Genomic DNA, 20,130 nt, shown 5'->3' with positions numbered 1-20,130 from the left:
AACGGCTCATAAATGTCAGCCATGTGGTGACCTGGCCACGATGTCCACTAGACCACCGTCGGTACCCTGCCACTGCCACGTCACTCCCAGCCCAGAGGGTCCGTCCAGTGTGAAACAGCCTAGACCAACTGTACACAGCCTAGACCAACTGTACTAACTGTCCAACTGTCTGCCTTCCTGTGAAGTGACATTGTAGCCAGGCTACAAAGCCAAACATGCACATAAACAACATAAGAGATAAACATTTGAAGGAGATAACAGACCTGGAGCCTCATTGGCGTAGCCGTAGGTGTGGGAGCCTATGGCTACAGTGGCCTAGTGCCGCAAACTCAAGGACTCATACCACCAGCCCATACTCTAGCTTGGGTGTCGAGGCCAGCACCGCCAAGAGTCTATAGGCCAAGTGTAATGATCACACAAGATAGCTCCAAGATAAGACATGGGTCATGCTCATAGGATTTCTTAACCGCCCTTCTTAACCTCCTGTCAAGCAAATGTGTTCAAACGCAAGTCTAGTTCACACTGACTAGGCATAACTCAAGCGCCCACCTTAATGTCTTAGGGACGTAACGCTTCCTCTCGGTAGTATAAGTGGGAAAGTGACCCTTAAGCAACCTCACTGAGCCCCAAGTTGTTGCTGACTTAGGACTATTTGCACTTGATTAGATACTCTATGGAAGACGTCTGATAGTTCACCTTTAGATCAAGGACGAGCACAGATTTAAGTGGCACATAGCAAGTAGTATCCCCCAAATTATGAATCTCCTCAAGTGGAACAATGTGTGCATCCTACTGAGACAGGCCTTTAAACAACTAACATTGACCAATGTGTGCATCCTATCAAGATGATCCTTTAAGCAGCTAACGTTGACCAATGTGTGCATCCTATCAAATCGATCCATTAAACTGCTAACGTGGAAAGGCCTTTAAACAACTAACGTTGACCAGTGTGTGGATCCTATCAGATGATCCTTTAAACAGCTAACGTGGAAAGGCCTTTAAACAACTAAGGTTTACCAGTGTGTGCATCCTATCAAGATGATCCTTTAAACAGCTAACATTGACCAATGTGTGCATCCTATCTAGACAATCCTTTAAACAGCTACCGTGGAAACACTGAATGAACTTACGGATACGAAATAAGAAGTGACTATTTATAGGATACATTGCTTTTCTTTTGCACCATCTGGAATGCGGTCCATAATATTGAGAATATTATTTTGAACATGCGTCAGTGCGGAGCATTTCTTAGTCCATCAGAATTTGAAAATATTTGCACATACCCAATGTGGAGCTCACCTGGCTGCCATACTGGTTGGCACGATCTTCTGCAATCTTTATAATTTACTTTGCAATTTGTAAGCATTTTTTGCATATCCTGCAAAAAATTCTATAACTATTGCAACTTGGCCCCATTGTGTCCAACAGAAATGGGTGGTTTTGCTCATAACTATACATGAGCATGATTGGACTATAACTAGTAGCAACATGCTTCAAATTACTATGAGAGAATTCAAACTATGGGAGATACCTTTCTCGATCAATCTGACAACTAGAGGCATGCGTATGCAACATCCTCCATCGTCCAATGCATGCATTCAGCTTGTCCAAAGGGCTCAGAATGCTGTGAGGATAACTTACGTGTGTTTCATAATCACTATTCAGCACTTCAGGCAATCCATAGAGGTAATACAAAGTGTTCTTTATATAGTTGAACTAACTCCTAACTCTCTTGTCTAAAAGTATGATTCTTGCTAAAATGGGACGTTCCCGCTAACACTGTCGAGTGGCCAAGATCCACCCATATGGAATCATGACCTCAAGGAAATTCAATTACCAAGTTCATGGAAAGGCTAGTCAGATTAGATATGGAAATTGTGTAAAGGGAGACCCACTCACAAAGCTTGCCACAGAAGCATGCTTTGTGCCAGCAAGATAAAAACTGGTGAAGTGGGGCCGAAGTCTTATGTTAACCATGGTGCTTGCTCTAGGTGAAATGCAGCAGAAGATGTGTAAAAATCAAACACTCGAAAAGCGTACCACCAACAGATCATTAGTATGGTCCCATATCCCATTTGTGGGGTCAGAACCAAACTCAAAATCCAACATGGGCCCAGGTTTGTCACAGGACTCTCTCATTGCCTGTCTCCTTGAAGATGCAAAAGGCGGTTGACTAGATGCAACAATACCCAAAGCAAGCATCTGGGGACAAAATTTTACTTGCTGAGATCCTGGGCAGAGATGAGAGAATCAAGGACTGCCACCCCAAAAGACACTGAAATTGAACGTGCGAGAATACAAGAACATGATGCAAAGGGCACAATGCAGACCAAATCATAACGTAATTCTAAATTTGTGCATCGTAGAACAATTTCTAGATGCATTAACTGATGGCTGGAGCTTTGCAAATACAATATTTGTCATTCGATCCTAAAATGAGTACTTTAGGATGCATCTTTGGATATATTGTTGGAGCACATGAAGGGAGTATCTTAAGACCTTCGAGAATGAATAGGTCTGATGCATCATAGGATGATGTCTAAGAAAAGGGGGAAATATTTCATGGCAGAGCGGGAACTGGATTTAGTAAAGATTGCATATTAGAGCAAGCACAAATGAACATGGCAAACCATGGGAAAAAAAATGTTTAAGCTCTGTGGTTTAGTTTTGCATGCATGCCCACTTGAGACTGCACTCAGGACGCCCTGAGAAGTGTTTATCATGTAGTTGAAGTAGTTCTGCAGTACTCAAATTGTCATGGTGCGTTCGATAACTTGTCAGCACAGTATGCAGGAAATCTTGCTCTTAAGACAATAGACACAAATGAAGTAATGACAGAGAAGATATAGTTGTGACAAGAGACACAGTAGACAACGAAGAACAGGATACATTCTAGCTATAGGACTGAACAATAGAGCTCATACATACATGTCTCCAGACCAAGGAGCAAGACTAAGATACAAGGGGATTTTGATTGTTAGTGCTTCCGAAGGATCCAACCTTCACACATGACATATTACAAGCTAAACATGCACAGAAACAACATAAGGGATAGACATGTTACTGAGGTAACAGACCTGGAGCCTAATTAGATTAGCCATGGGCGTGGGGGCCTATGGCTACAGTGGCCTAGTTCCACAAATTCAAGGACTCATACCACCAGCCCATACGCTAGCTTTGGTGTCGAGGCTAGTACTGCCAAGAGACTATAGGCCAAGTGTAAAAGATAGCTCCCAGATAAGCCATGGGTCATGCTCATAGGATTTCTTAACCGCCCTTCGTAACCTCCTATCAAGCAAAGATGTTCAAACGCAAGTCTAATTCACAGTGACTAGACATAACTCAAGCACCCACTTTTTTTTGTAAATCTGGTTTGATTAATTTACAAGTGGGAAAGCGAGGAAAACCCACCAAAAAAATCAGAAATAAAGAGAAGAACACAACTGTGTTCTGCGATGTAAAATCGCTAAAAGCAAACATAGAAGAGTTGCACGATTTCCAGGAATATGTCCCCAGTGTCAAAGGCAAAATGTAACGGTTGCCTCAGCGAAATCTTGAACGAAGGAAAAGGATCCGCCTCATGTCGGTGAAACATACGGAGATTGCGATGGTGCCACAGGGACCACATCGACCAAAATCTAATCCAAGCAAAGAAGATGGCAAACCGTTGGAGGGGAGTCGGAAGAATGCAAAAAGCCAGAAATGTATGTGGAAAACTGCCGAGGGAAATCGAAGATGCATACAAGCAGAAACGCATCTTAGGAATGTCCTGGTGCAGCGACAATCCCAAAGCAGATGTTTGATATTCTCATCAGCAGCAAAGAGCTGACACAACGAGAGGAGCTAATGCGACGCGCCGCAAGGAGAGTTCCAACCGGAAGAACTTCCAACAAACAACACCGAAACAGACGCTCCTTAAGAGGCAAGCGAGACTTCCAAATCGCAGTGAGAGCTTGTCTCCACCATCTTTCAAATTTGTACGAGGCCCAGAGCGCATTACAATGATCAGCCAGCAGCCAAGATTCTTTCACAAGGGAAGCATATATATGTCGGGCATAAATGGCATCCACAGGAGTGTCCCATAGATTCCAATCCTGCATATACGACAACCACCTGTCAGCGGCGGAACAGGGAGGAAATCAGCCAGCATATGCTGAAGCAGGCTCCAAATCTGACGATAATGCATGCCCAACCCAAAGCGTGCCGTTGCTTGATACAAGGTAAGTAAATTCCCAGATGAATCCAGCACATCATCCACTACGCATATGCCACGACCAGAGAGGAAGTAGGCTTGACGAGGCGATTGATCAACCAGGGTAAGAGAGAACACCTTACTCGAGTGAATGCTTTCCAAACGCAACGAATTCCCATCTGCTTGTTGCCTGCCATGCCAGTAGAGATGATCCGTAACATCTTTCCAAGCGGAGAGCAAGCCAGAGGTGAATAAGCAACCAGGAACATAACCATCCAACTTGCCAAACACAATCTCCCAAAGGGAAGTCTGCCAAAGACCAAAAGCGGGAGTGGTAACGTGCCGACATACATCAGCAACCATAACTGTACATGGCTGAGATTGCCGCCCAAGAGTAGGCAATAACATTGCCTTCCTCGCCAATGCATGTTGTCGAAGGTCCAAAATATTCAGCCCCCCAAGACGCTTCGAAGTGCAAAGTTTCTCCATTGCTAACAAACGGAGGCGTTTCTCATGAGAATTAGTGTACCACAAGTGAGATACAATATTAGACATAAGCAATGAGAGACGGGAGCGAGGCTAGTGCAACAACGGCAAGTAAAATTGAGCATATTCCATCATGATACTTTGCACAATACGAAGTCGAACATGTAGCGGCCATGTAGACAACTAGTTTCCAGTAGTGCAATTTGACATTCAATCGTAGCATGACCCAGTCACAAACATCCAGAGGCAAGAGTTTGGATTTGTGAAAGTTAACTTTAAGGCCTGTAGCCAAGCCAAATGTATCTAATGCTTGCATAATTTCATGCACATCATTTTGGTTATTGCGGGGCATGAACAACGAATCATCAGCATAGGCCTGCCGTGCAAAGTCTTCCCCGTTAGGTAATTTCAGCCCATGAAGACGACCGAGTGAAGTCAAATGATCCAAATACAATAACAAGGGGTGAGTGGTAATGGCATACAACAAGGCGCTAAGCGGGCAACCCTGTCTCATAGAGCATCCGAGAGGCCAAGGTTCTGTCAGCTCCCCATCAAGGAGGCGTGAAGATATACTGTGAGCATACAAGAAGTATACCACATTGACCATCTTAGGACCAAATCCAAGGGCCCGCATGGTGGCAGCAATGAAATCCCATTGTACCGTATCGAAAGCCTTTTCAATGTCTACCTGCATCACAAGAACATCCTGCTGGGTATACTTTGCATATTCCATTCCAATCAATACATTAGCCAGATTATCCAAAATCTGGCGACGAGGAATAAAGCCATACTGCGCAGAATGGATACCAGCCATAAGAGGTTCCTTGATACGGTTCACACTGATTTTAGCCAAGATTTTACATATAACCGGCATAAGAGTTATCGGCCGCCAATGCGAGAACTCCTCACAAACGCTTGTTTGGGCAATATCTTCAGCAAACCCTCTTTCCAAGACATCAGCAAACATTGTTTCGCCCTTGCAATGTTCATCATGTAAAGCAAAGGTTCTTTCAGAGGCTCCCAGAAGGAGATGAAAAATTTCACAGTGAGCTCGTCCCAGCCTGGTGAACGCCATCTTCCAAGAGCAAGCAATGCCGAGTGCAATTCATTTTCTGTAAAATCCGCCTCCATGGCCAAAGCATCATGAGGCAGGACAACTGAATGCACTGTAGATAACAAAATTTTGTGTGCATTAATAATTTCAGCAAATGTCGCAGGGGGGGCGGCAAAAACATTCCTAAAATGTGACACCATGGCATTCGCAAGCTCGCGCTTTGAGGTTGTCCAGGCTCCAGGTCAGAACATAACCTGCTTAATAGTTTGAGAAGCCCTTGAATGATGCAAGTGCTTAAAACCTGTTTCGAGGCACATCCCTTGTCCACAAATGCTCGATGGCGAGCACGAGTCTGCCATTTAACCAATTTTCGTTTATCATTATGCTGCAAACACACCTGAGCCTGACAAAGGGCTGTCAATTCACTTTCCAACAACAAACGTGTGTCAGCCAAGAGTTGGAGCTGATTGATACATATGTTTGGCGTCCTCAACATCGCCACGTAATTGAAACATGTATTGCTTGCCATAGTTCTGAATTACACTCTGCACGCGTACAACAAAGCGCACCCAAGCAACATCAGGATCAAGATACATTTGTGCAACTAAAGAGGGAATAACATCATAAATCATCTCGCGGAATGCTTCATGTGAAAAATAAGCATTGTTACATAAAGAATAAGCATTGTTTATGTGCAGCAGGTGTTTCTTAGAAAGAGGCTGATCAGAGTGTAATTGCCCATAGCGCAACAACATCACAACGAGAGTATGATCAAATAAAAGCAAAGAATGGTCTATGCGCATTTTGCATACAAACTCATCAAATTTTTGCATGTCGAGGATGTACCACCGATCTAATCTTGCACGATATGTAGAAAAAGCACTATCTTGAAATGTGTATCCTTAAACATTGGGATGCAATAGGGTCCACAAGTCCAACATCTGTGTGCATGCAACAAGATCTGACCAAGCGTGCAATTATATGCTCAACATGTGGGAATGTCTTGTGGTGTTATCCGATAAAACAGGTGCATTGTTAAAATCACCACAAAGTAGGGCATTGGAAAGCCATGGATAAGAAGATATCTCACGCCACAAAGCAGCTCAATGTCCCGAGGCCGTATACGCATAGACACCACCAAATTCATAAATCTGGCCATTAATCATGCATTGGACCACCATTCAACGACCCTCTAGATCATTATACGCCAGACGTGGCTGCAACTCATGCCTAATCATAATCAAAACACCCGAAAAACTCGACAAACAAGCATATTCATGTTGATTATACTCTTGCAAAACCACAATGTCTGCCTTACATGTATGTACATAGTGCCAGGTTAATCTCCATTTGTCAGGGTTACATAACCCACGCACATTATATGAAATGCATTTAACACAACTATGCATTCAAGAGATATGTACAGAGGCAAAGTAAGGAAGGGACTAGGTTGACGTGCATCAACATCAGCAGCACACAACTCAACCACAGTATTCTGCATGCTTGTCTTAGAGGCAACAAGGCCTGCAAGCGATTGAGAAGTCCCATGAACCACGGCATCTCTGTAAGAGTGCACCACCTTGTTCCATGCATCCACAAGTGCGATTATCATTACAGGGAAGAGGTTTTTGCCCCACAAGTTTTACTTCAGGAGGTACATAATTACGATAGGAGAGATGCGAACTCATCTTAATAGTTTTCTTGGGGTCCACCTTTTTCCCCTTGTTTTTGGTTTCAGGAGTAGACACAGACTTTCCTTTACCCTAAAGATTGGGGGAAACAGCAGGTTTGACCCTGCCTTTATCCACCGATAAAACATCAGGCAATGCAGAAGCCGCTAGGGACATCTCTCCCATTAGAAACCACAAGCTGCGGGACAGCTGAGGGAGGGGGTTGCAAAATAGGCTTAGAACATTCAGATTTCTTATGTCCAAATTTCCCACATCGAAAACATGAATTCGCAAATTTTCCCTATCTGAGTTAAAAAGGGCGTTTCCCAATGAGTGTGTCTCCCGAATTGACAGTAATACCTTCAGGGGCGGGAACATCGGTATCTCAAAGCACACAAAAGCGATTTGTATTGGTATCAAGCTTGGGAGGACAAATGACTTTCCCCAAATGTGAGGCGAGCATAGGAAGAAAGTGGCGCAAGGTGCATGGGAAATCGAGGATTTCCACCCATACCGGGCACTTATGACGAATTAAACTTTGATAGTCCTTGGTAAGGGCCCACGGCAATACATGTGTCATTTAAGTACCGAACAACAAAGGAGACAACTCAAGCAACATATTACGGGCATCAGTGTCTGCTACCAGAAATTTATAAAATCCACTGGCACCAAAGTAAACACCTTGAACGGCCTTGCGTTTAAGAAGGAAGTCTACCCACTGACCCACATCTTGTGTAGTTGACATCTTGCCCGGGAAGAACAAAATAACAACATTCAAAGCATATTGCGCCACTGGGTCCATCAAAGCTTGCACAGGAATGAGCATTTCAATAGTGGGTTCCTGCCGTTCCGAGCACCTTCAAAATCTTCTAACAAACAAGCTCGGATTTCACCCATTTCCGAAGACTCAGGTACCATCTGTTTTTTGTGTTTGTATGAGTTGATAAAGGACACACCAGAATCTGACATACACTGAGAGCTTAGCGTTTATGTACTGTTGACTATTGGAAGCCAAAAAAAAACCAAATTTTGTACACTATCACAATACTGTACACAAGCCAATTAACTGAAACTGAACTGCGGCTAAACTGGAGAGATAATTAGACATTGTCTGTGTTACATACGAGCACCAAACCTGAACAGGGGACCAGACGAGCTGAATGGAAAATTGTAGGTCACTGGTAGTAGAAGGGTTAGGCTGAATACTGCTCGTGCAAAAGTACAGAGGACACAAGCGCTGGCACCCTAACACACGCGCTCGCGAGCAGCTGTCCTCAACATACACACTTTTTTTTTGTAAATCTCTGGGATTAATTTTCTAGTGGGAAACTGAAACCGGCCCGTGGGGCGGTAGGCGTTGGCTTTCACCCGAAATTCTTTACTTTAGACACACATACAGAGCATTTTGCAAAGGTAACCTACAACGGGGATTAACACTTGAATACACACACGGCTCGGAAGCTAGAATGCCCCGAGCAGACGTCGACAACCTGTAGGCCCCAAAATTGGCGCCCCTTTCCGTATTTCTTTATACTTTGAGAGGGTAAATTTACAAAGTAGAGTCCTGGGAATCCTTTGTCCAACTAGATACCACTTGATTTGGCCAAATTTCGGCAGCATAACAGTCCCAAAACTTGCACGAAACCAATTCACTTGTTGGAACTCACTTCCACTGGCATATACCCTCTAATTCTTGCCCAAAAACAGTAAATTTAGCACGTTGTATTTATTGGTTTTTGCCTTGTTTTCAGTCCCAAACAGTCTCCTAACTATCCTTTGCCAATGGGGCACGATTCCCAATGGTTCTGGCGTCCGTATAGCTGAAAAAAAGTCAATTTACAGCACATACACAGCGCTGAAAACGCACCTGTAAGGTGAGGTTATGACGCTCACCGGTGCCTACTTTGGAGTAGCTGTTAGCTACCCCTGTTCCTGCTCAAGAAGGCTCTTGCCTCAGCACAAAAGCATGAAACCACACAGCTGTACATCAGTCAAATGAAGAGCACTCTTGTGGGGCATCACATAACTGCACGTAGGGGGGAGAGAGAGCAGTGTGTAGCGTGCAGGGCATCACTCCTAGCACCACACTGTACATGAGAGGGAAAGAAAGCACTCCATAGCTCTTAACCTGTGACAGGTTCTCAATGAAACATCCCCCCAGCATAAATCGAGCGCCCCCTCTTCTGCCCTTGACCTGTAATGCATCTGTGAACAAATAGATGCAAAAGGGGAAGATTTCCATGGCTACCAAAACCTCCGTATCGCTGAAAATGCAGCAAAAAAACCCTGTAAACACGCATCTGATGCCTTCCAATGCTGAAAATGAGCTCCTTTGTCCTAAATAAAGTCATGGGAAGCTCAAAAATGGAGAGAAATGGTTGAAAATCACAGTTATTAATCTCCAAAACTACTCCAAAAAGTCAGTTACGAGTTTTGTTCTCCGCATTGGGCTTCCTGCTTAAAAATCTCTCAACTGGTGCATCAGTTGACTTTGCAGCAGAGTAATAAAATGTTCCCCTGGTCATACAAAAGGTAATGATACGAACACATTTCACGGCCCAAAATAGCAGTTCCCTAATTTTTAGGAGATGCTTCCGTTGGGCTCCCACTGGTCATCTGACCATCTATCCTCATTGGGACCGCATCCAAAAGTGCAATGTGACCCAACTATCGGATACTTTCTGTTGGTGATCCCACCTTGACTTTATGCATTTATTGAGTTCACTTCCTAGTATCCACCAACTTGCTAAGTGCGACGGGGATACCTACATGATCTTGAACTGAGCCTAGACATCCTTTTACTTTACGAGTTCCAGTGCCGACCAACTTTCCGTCTGCTGGTGAAACTATCATTCACATTGGCCATGAAGAAACCAACAACTAAGGTTAGCAGTTGCCACGTCCTCCTGGCATACCCTCCTCTTGAAATCGCAAACGTCCTCGATTGCATACCATAAATACATGCCATAGATGATCTTTTGTGGTAAGCACCCTTTTATCATCGCATATATCCGCAAGAAAGACTATCAAAACATATGTACAAATGACTTAATGAGACCTTCATACTTTTGTCAAACTGTACACTGCTGTTGCACTCAATCCATGAGTACATTGGATGTGCTAGCTCTATCATTACCCCTCCTTTGCAAACATTGGGTTGGGGCATACGTAGGCTGTAATCCAAAGACCTCAAGGTAAAGCTGCAATACAGTTGGTGACTCTGACAGTACATGCTCTTCCATCCACTTTGCATCCATAGGTGGATAGTTCTTGAACTTCACCACATAGCATCTTGCAACCTGTCCCTTAACTTTTTACCTGTGCAAGAGGCTCTTGCCTCTGCAAAGGAGCATAATTCCACAACACTGACGTTACCACCCACGACCAAGCAAGCTCAAATTCCAAGATGATTTACCAATGCGTCATAGAATCCAAGCAATCGCCTCAAAGAATCGGCAAGCAGCGTGTCACCTGGCAGACCCACATCACTCCTTCAGGAGATATAGTGGCCAATCTACCACCGTGAGATCTCTCCCTATCTCATCTTGGTTCATACTTGCAAACCCTAAAAACGCATCAGAAAATCAGCCCTAATTTGACCACTTTTTGGCAGGGCGAACATGCGGAATTTCCTGTTTGTCCTATGAAGAGGAACCCTCTTCCATAATGCCCTTCCCTTTGTCAGCCATAGTGTAATCCCGCCTTCCTGTACTCTGTGTCTTTACCCAAAACAACCGAGGCTCGCTTCTTGAGGAAAAAGTGATTGATGTCCAGCAACGGAACCTTGAAACCGGCTCGTGGGGCGGTAGGCATTGGCTTTCACCCGAAATTCCTTACTTTAGACACACATACAGAGCACTTTGCAAAGGTAACCTGCAACGGGGATTAACACTTAATACACACGGCTCAGAAGCTAGAATGCCCCGAGCAGACACCGACAACTTGTAGGCCCCAAAATTGGCGCCCTTTCGGTATTTCTTTATACTTTGACAGGGTAAATATACAAAGTAGAGTCCTGGGAATCCTTTTTTTTTTTTCCAAGAAAAAGATCCTTCTATTAGTTAATGAAAACTGTCCATAGGGCTACATCCACCTCTGCAAGAGAGGCTACAACAAGCATGATGCGGAGACTCTCCCAATGAAAAAACAGCATATATACAATGGGGCTAGATCAAGAAATGGGAGGAGGGAAGAGCCACACAGGTGGACAGTAGTGCCATCTGAGCACCCCCTAGACCATGGTGTAGAAAGGCCCAGGGCGCCAGAGTCGAAGGAAAGCCTCGCGGCGCTCTCGCATGCGGTCGGAGCTTCCCTGTAGTCCCTCAAGCTGTCCTTTGAGAGTATGGATCAGCGCTAGCCAAAAGTCACGAACAGTCTCTGCTGGTGGCACAGGGCGAGCCTCAAAGATGCCGAAACAACGGGCCCGCCAGACGAACCAAAGAGCTAGGCCGCTGATGAGCTCCCAGCACTCCTCTCTCTCACTGCACCACTCCTGTGGAGTAAGGTCTGTAGCAGGCTGGAGTGCAGGTCGCCCCCCCTGTATCACTATCATCCTGCTGGTGGAAGATAGCTCAAACTGTAGTGCCGGGCCGGTGAGGGTGGACCAAGCCGCTGCCCCCCAAGTGTACTGTCGAGCGGCGGAGAGGGCAGGCATCAGCCGAAGAACTCGTAGCCACACCTGCTGGGCCGAAGGACAGTCCCAAAGACAGTGTCGCTGACTCTCCACCAACTGGTCACAAGCTGTACATGCGGCCGAGAGACCACTATGCACAAGCCAGCTCCCTACTGTTGTGGCTCTGTGTGCAACCAACCACTCGAACAAAGTGACGCGCCTCGGCTGTCTGGAGTCCCACAGCCTCTGCCAGAAAGCTGCCAAGAACTCAACTGTGAGACCCTCCTCCTGCCAATGACGTGCTGCAGCGGGGCGGGCCTCTCTCTGCGCTGCAAGTATATGACGTCCAAGGCGAACAGTGTATTGAAAGAAAGGGACTCCTGGGCGGTCTGCAGAAGAGAAGGGGTCCCTCCATAGCCACTCACCAGGGTCCCATTGTACTCGTGCCAGTGGACAACACTCCCAAGCCCATAGCCTCCAGTGTCCTGTCTCGAGAGCTGCTGGGTCAGGGTCTATGACGCGAGTCCTGGGAATCCTTTGTTTATATCCAACTAGATACCACTTGATTTGGCCAAATTTTGGCAGCATAACAGCCCCAAAACTTGCGCAAAACCAATTCCCCTGTTGGAACTCACTTCCACTGGCGTATACCCTCTGATTCCTGCCCAAAAACAGTAAATTCAGCACGCTGTATTTACTGGTTTTTGCCCTGTTTTCAGCCCCAAACAGTCCCCTAACTATCCTCTGCCAGTGGGGCACGATTTCCAATGGTTCTGGCGTCCGTATGGTTGAAAAACAGTCAATTTACAGCGTATACACAGCGCTGAAAACGCACCTGTAAGGTGAAGTTATGACCCTCACCAGTGCCTACTTTGGAGTAGCAGTTAGCTACCCCTGTTCCTGCTCAAGAAGGCTCTTGCCTCAGCACAAAAGCATGAAACCACACAGCTGTACATCAGTCAAATGAAGAGCACTCTTGTAGGGCATCACATAACTGCACGTAGGGGAGAGAGAGATCAGTGTGTAGCGTGCAGGGCATCACTCTTGGCACCACAGTGTACATGAGAGGGAAAGAAAGCACTCCCTAGCTCTTAACTTGTGATGACAGGTTCTCAATGAAACATCCCCCCAGCATAAATCGAGCGCCTCCTCTTCTGCCCTTGACCTGTAATGCATCTGTGAACAAATACATGCAAAAGGGGAAGATTTCCATGGCTACCAAAACCTGCGTATCGCTGAAAACGCAGCAAAACAGCCCTGTAAACACGCATCTGATGTCTTCCAATGCTGAAAATGAGCTCCTTTGTCCTAAATAAAGTCATGGGAAGCTCAAAAATGGAGAGAAATGATTGAAAATCACAGTTATCAATCTCCAAAACTGCTCGAAAAAGTCAGTTACGAGTTTTGTTCTCCCATACTTGGTAAATTGACCAAAAAGTGCCACTTGGCACTCATACATGCAATTTCTCCGCATTGGGCTTCCTGCTTAAAAATCTCTCAACTGGTGCATCAGTTGACTTTGCAACAGAGTAATAAAATGTTCCCCTAGTCATACTGAAGGTAATGACACGAACACATTTCACGGCCCAAAATAGCAGTTTCCTAATTTTTAGGAGATGCTTCCGTTAGGCTCCCACTGGTCATCTGACCATCTATCCTCATTGGGACCGCATCCAAAAGTGCAATGTGGCCCAACTATCGGATACTTTCTGTTGGTGATCTCACCTTGACTTTATGCCTTCCTAGTATCCACCAACTTGCTAATTGCGACGGGGATACCTACATGATCTTGAAATGAGCCTAGACATCCTTTTACTTTACGAGTTCCAGTGCCGACCAACTTTCCCTCTACGGGTGAGATTGCCGTTCACATTGGCCATACAATGTCCGACCATTTGCAACTTCAAAAAGAGGGTCTCAAAAATTAAACAAAAATCATTGGAAAGAAACCAACAACTAAGGTTAGCAGTTGCCACGTCCTCGTGACAGAAACCTCAAGACGAGGAAAAGCCACCCAAATCAACAGATACAAAAGTGTGAACACAGACGTGTTCCTTTGCCAAAACAGGCTAAAAACATTCATAAGAAAGGCGATACATGTCTGAAGTGACATCACCCACTTCCAAGGCAAAACGTAAGGATTGCCTAAGGGAAAGCTTGAAAAACTGAAACCGATATGTATCAGCACGAGAGAACATGCAGTTGTTGCGTTGACGCCACAAGGTCCAATAGGACCAAAATTTGACCCACATAAAGAAAACTGCAAATTGTTGTGAAGGTGGGAAAATGCCGAAAGCCCAAAACCTTTTGTGAAAAACCATGCAGGTGAATCGAAGCCGCATGCCAGCGGCTATGCCACGAAGAAACTCTCTAGTGACGGAACAATCCCAAAGGAGATGACCAATAGTCTCCTCTGCAACCGAGCAACGAACACAACGCGAGGAGCAGATTTGACGTACATTGAGAAAAGCACCCACTAGAAGGACTCCAACCAAGCAAGGCCAGAGAAACAATCTCTCCTTTAAAGGCAAATGGCTCTTCCAAAGGGTAGCAAGCGCTTTCTTCCACCAAGTATCAGATTTATGGAACGACCATAATGCATTACAATGATCAGCAATCCAAGGTTGAGGCAGAAGAAGAGCATAAACCTTACTAGCAGACATGGCTTCAAAAGGCATGTCTCGGAGACACCAATCAGACATGCGATCCCCAGCAACCAAAGGTGGAACGGCAGAAATTCAACTAGCATGAGCTGAATCTATCTCCAGAACTGACGGTAATGCATGCCCAACCCAAAACGAGTAGCAGCAAAGGAAAACTGAAAAGTGTACCCGGCGTCATCAATGACATCATCAACAACTCATAGACCACGAGAGGAGAGAAAGTAGGCCTGACGGGGCGAGCGGTCAACCAAAGCAGGAGAGAACACACGACTTGAGCGTGAGTATCTGGAACAGGGAATGGCATTTCATGCATGTTGCCGTTCCCCGTTCCCCGTTCCGATTTCCCATTCTGGGTAACTATGGTATTTCATTGCTGTCCTGGAAATTTTCTCGGTAATATAAGCAGGAAAGTGACCCTTAAGAGACCTCACTGAGCCCCAAGTTGTTGCTGACTTTTTCCACTTGATTAGATACTCTATGGAAGACGTCTGATTGTTCACCTTTTGGTCAAGGACGAGCACAGGCTCAAGTGGCACATAGCGAGTAGTATCCCCCAAATTATGAATCTGCTCAGTGCGGAGCGTTTCTTAGTTCGTCGGAATTGGAAAATATATGCGCATACACTTGTGGAGCTCAATGTTGGCACGATCTTCTGTAGTCTTCATAATTTCCTTTGCAATTTGTAAGCATTTTTTGCATACCTTGCAAAAAATTCTATGACTGTTGCAACTTGGCCTGTTGAGTACAACAGAAATAGGTGGTTTTGGCTCATAACCATACATAAGCATGAATGGACTATAACTACTATGAGAGAATTTAAATTATGGGAGATACCTTTCTTGATCACTCTGACGACTAGAGGCATGTGTATGCAACATCCTCCCTCGTCCAATGCATGCATTCAGTTTGTCCAGAGGGCTCAGAATGCTGTGAGGATAACTTACACGACTTGATTTTTACGTGTGTTTCATAATCACTATTCAGCACTTCAGGCAATCCATAGAGGTAATACAAAGTGTTCTTTATATGGCTGAACTAACTCCTAACTCTCCACTAAAGGTACGATTCTTGCCAAAATGGGACGTTTCCGCTAACACTGTCGAGTGGCCAAGATCCACCCATATGGAATCATGACCTCAAGGAAATTCAATTACCAAGTTCATGGAAAGGCTAGTCAGATTAGATATGGTACAGAAGCATGCTTTGTGCCAGCAAGAGAAATACAGGTGAAGTGGCGCCGAAGTCTTAACTTAACCATGGTGCTTGCTCTAGGTGCAATACAGCAGAAGATGTGTAAGAATCTAACACTCAAAAAGCGTACCACCAAGAGATCATTAGCATGGTCCCAGATCCCACTTGTGGGGTCGGAACCAAACTCAAAATCAGACATAGGCCCCAGTTTTGTCATAGGACTGGAGGTGGATTAAGAGACTTTAGGTTGTTATGCTATTTAGGATGATTTCACAGAAAACCCTTGGTACCACATGACATAGTACGAGCTGAGTTTGATGATCAGCACATGCTGATTGATGCACTTTTCCAGACAGTGGGGTTTATTCATACAGATAAGAGGGATGAGCAGAGACAGAGACAAGATTACTGTGAGTGCTTGGGAGGCTTCTCAGGCATTAGCTACCAAGGGGAGGAGACAGATGGTAGAGGTGATTTTCCATACATGGCCTGGATATGGAGAGACTACCACCCTTTCAGTGCGATTTATTTGCACCGCATACAGTTGTCAGATTGGAAGAGGAAGATTGAGCTCTACAGAGAGCACTTCTTAGAGATTACAAGAAGGGAGTCATTCAGGGGTCTATGGAGATATACATGTCACATGCCATGAGGAGCACCATTGGCAAGCTTCAAGTATCTTCACATACACTCAAGGTGGAGACTTGGCAGACAGCAGGCATACCCAGAGAGGACAGGACTTGCAGATTGTGCACACTAGAGCCAGAACTAGGGAGCAGTTCATATGTGGATGCTCTGGTATATTATGAGATCGGGGGGACCCACTTCCTCTCTCGGGAGTTCTTTGGACCGATCAGTTGCATCATGAGATTCAAGGATCAGCGATGCCTAGGCCTCTTCTTGCTAGAGAGGCACAGGCATCGAGACTCTCTCATAGCTAGCATTGGAGGGCACTCCCAGCAGCGATGAGTGAGATAAAGAGAGCACACAGTGAGGACAGTTGATGTGCCAGAGCCATGACCCTCAAGAATGAGGCTTACTCGAGGTATCACCTTGAGAGGAGCAATGGCTGATGGGAGACTATGCTTGCTTGGCCGAAGGCATTGACATTGGACTCTCCAACAGAGAGCAGAGATTCATATCAGATGCACAACAAAGCAAGCGGAGAGGCGTTCTCGGACTCCTTTCTCAGTCCTCAGAGCTGCAATCTCACCCTCTCCCATGTATTTTATCCTTGCATATCCTTGGGACGGGAGTGGTTCCTTTCATAGAGAGCATATTGTCTTATATAGAATGATTAAAACTGAGAGGTTATCATTGCATCTACAAATCTCCACCCACCAGTGCGCACCCAGCATGAACATGCCCAGGAAAAAACCTGGTAACAGCGCAGTCCACTTGCCAAATTGCTCTGCGAAGGAGAGACAGTCATTAAACGGAGGCATAGCAGGTAGCCTATGTCTTGGAATTCAAGTTATTCATTTTGCTTTGGAGCAGTCTTGTTACATCATGGAAAGAGATTTATGTTTGCAAGTTGTATCATTGCAGCTTTTGGAATCACATCAAACTCAAAAACATGCATTGCAGGATATTCAAGAGAGCTTGCATCAAAGCTAATGATTCAGACATCCGAACTCATTGTGTATAAGTTGGATGGCGAAAATGTGGAAGTAAAATGCAACCCCTCCCCCCATGCCCCAGCCAAAGTTCAACAAAAGGAAATGTAGGCACTAAGTGTGTCAAAAAACCATTAGATCAAGATTCGCGGTGGAGCTTTTTTCTTATGCTAAACTGCTGCTTTTATTGCCGAGCATCATATTTTTTAAGCATCTTTTTTCGTGCACAAAAACTTATGATCAACAGTTTCATTTCTCACTTGTGGGTGTTTTCCTAACAGATTTTCTTGGTCTGAGGAAAGGGTGGATGTATCATTTCTCCCAGGTTGCCACCATTTCTATATCATTCTTTCTTTTTTTAATTAATATTTTCTTTTTCTAATCACCAAAGCTATGGAGTTCTCTTTTTGGGTTGCAGGAGTGTGGATGGTATTCTCAATCTTAAGTGGACTTTCCTTCATTGCCTTCTTGACCACATTCGAATTCTTCTTACCTTCTTCCTTAAATCACCAACTTGAAGATGAAACTGATGCCAAATGAGATCATATTTTATAATCCACAGTTTTGGTTCGATAAGAACATTGGAAGCCGAGGCATTCAAAGACTGAAATTCAGTCATCTCTCTCTCTCTCTCTCTCTCTCTCTCTCTCTCTCTCTCTCTCTCTCTCTCTAGTTCTTTTGTACCCAGACATGGTATTAGATTCACTATTTTGTAACTGATTGGTCTCATAGGTCATTTTGGCCTTTTGAAGACGTTAATATAACATTTCATTTCATTTCTCTCTCTCTCTCTCTCTTTTTTAATAATGTGTAATCATAATGATGACCTAAAAGAAAGGTACATGGTCAAACCACCCAACAAACAACTATGCACGAAGGCTAAAAGTCCAGTATTGGACAAAAGCTCATAACCAAGATGGCAAAGCAGTCATGCCAGACGAGGAAGCAAATGAATGTCACCACCAAGATGCCATCTTTCCAAACTCGTGCATTTGCCACAGAAATGACCCCAACAATAGTGAGCGAAGAAACATTCCAAAGCAAAATACTTCTCAACGTGAATACATGTTGTTGAACACCACTTGTACCAATTATTCCAAAACAAAGAGCAATTGAAAATGCTGAGAATGACATGCCTCTCTCTCTCTCTCTCTCTCTCTCTCTCTCTCTCTCTCTCTCTCTCTCTCTCACACACACACACACACAAATGTGGTAGATTGGTTATGCCATTTCCCTCTTGAATAACAGGTCTTGAGTTCAATTGTCCTTGTCGGATAGATCTTTAAGGTCTCTTGAGATAGTTTCCAACGATGTTAAAGACTATCTTCTTCTTCTTCTTCCCTAACAGCTAGCTCGGGAAACCCTAACATCTCGACCTCCCCTTGGGCAAGGGGTTGCCCTAGGGGGGGGGGGGGGGGGGGGGGTCCGGCTACAGCAACACTGCCCTGCCTAGCAACGAGCCTCGACACCAGCGTTGCCATCCTGTCCAAACCAGCGACGAGAATCGATAGAACGGCCCATTTGCCGATTTGCCTCGCCAGATTTTCTGCAAATGCCATGTAGCACTGTCTACACAACCCTTCCTCGTCACCGGCAGCTCTGCAAAACAGTTACAAAATTTACTTCAAGGTTTTTTTTTTCCCTTAACTAAGAGCTTGTTCACACATTAGTTTGACTCACTCTCAAACATGAACACTCCAAAGATCACTGTAAGGGCTCGATCGAGTTTGGCGCTTGTTGTTGCAACCCCTAGCAAGCTAACCCAAATTGGACAGCTTCAAGCAGCCCTTGATCGGGTCATGGAAGAGAACCGTGACCTCAAAGCTCGCCTTAGCAAGCTTGAGGCACACTTTGACTCCATGGTTCATCTCGCCATTGACAAAGTAAAGGAAGTCGAAGCAAAGGTAACCCAAGCCCAATCGACCGCCTTTGCCAAAGTACAAACTTGCGTTACAATGGAGATCCGCGAACACAAACTCCAAGAAGAAAACGCCCTCAAGGTTCGCATTGGTGGGCTCTCCTCACCATGGTGAACCGTCGAGGACACTCTCGAAGAAGCGACCAACAAGCTCAACAACATCCTTCAACCAATCAACATCAAACCTGAAATGGTTTCTTGGATCAACGAAACACATAGGCAAGTGCCGTCTGAGCATTGCCTTCTCACTTTCAAGGACAAAGAGGATAAGATACAGCTACTACGGCAATCTCGACTCCTCAAAGGGACAAAGATTTGGATCAATGAGGAGCTGACAACAAATCAACTAAAGCTAAAAAAGAGTGAGCTCAAGAAGATGCATGAAGCCCGCAAGCAAGGTAAATGGGAAGTATATCGAGGTGGTAAATCCATCATCCAGGAGTTTCGAGCCCCCAACAAGGCTCTACCCAACCCTCCTTAGGTCTTGTTTCCTTTTTTTCTTTTTTACCCTGATGATTGGACCCTCAGTCCTTAAGTGATATGTATCTGATGGTTTCACTTAGAAGCAACAAGTCGATGTGATGTTTTTTGTGATGGTCCCATAGGTCATATCTGACCTCCGTGGATGATAAATCAATCTCTCTCTCTCTCTCTCTCTCTCTCTCTCTCTCTCTCTCTATTGTATCGGCAACAATGTTTGATGTTAAGGCTTTATTGTTGGTGCCTTT

General features: G+C 44.9%; 1 protein-coding gene and 1 pseudogene across 5 annotated transcripts in view; both read left to right on the top strand.

Annotated features, from left to right (window-relative positions):
- LOC147456546 (protein ZINC INDUCED FACILITATOR-LIKE 1-like) overlaps positions 1–18,264 on the top strand; it is a 238,449-nt gene extending 220,185 nt beyond the window's left edge. For 3 of the 5 annotated variants that reach the window (XM_086514984.1, XM_086514982.1, XM_086514985.1), the window contains 2 exons: positions 17,766–17,809; positions 17,903–18,264. In XM_086514984.1, the coding sequence (XP_086371110.1) occupies positions 17,766–17,780 (15 nt within the window). In that variant the 3' untranslated portion in view covers positions 17,781–17,809; positions 17,903–18,264. Of the gene's footprint in view, positions 1–17,455; positions 17,636–17,765; positions 17,810–17,902 lie in introns of all 5 variants that reach the window. The other 2 variants (XR_015188465.1, XR_015188464.1) reach the window with 2 other exon arrangements.
- A 705-nt stretch (positions 18,265–18,969) lies between these two features.
- On the top strand, positions 18,970–19,737 carry LOC147456545 (uncharacterized; annotated as a pseudogene).
- Positions 19,738–20,130: the final 393 nt, after the last annotated feature.

This window comes from Adiantum capillus-veneris, chromosome 6 (assembly GCF_014529385.1).
Source record: "Adiantum capillus-veneris isolate H3 chromosome 6, ASM1452938v2, whole genome shotgun sequence".
Classification (NCBI taxonomy): Eukaryota; Viridiplantae; Streptophyta; class Polypodiopsida; order Polypodiales; family Pteridaceae; genus Adiantum; species Adiantum capillus-veneris.
Note: the sequence above shows the minus strand (reverse complement) of the source record. Positions and strands in the feature narration are given on the sequence as shown.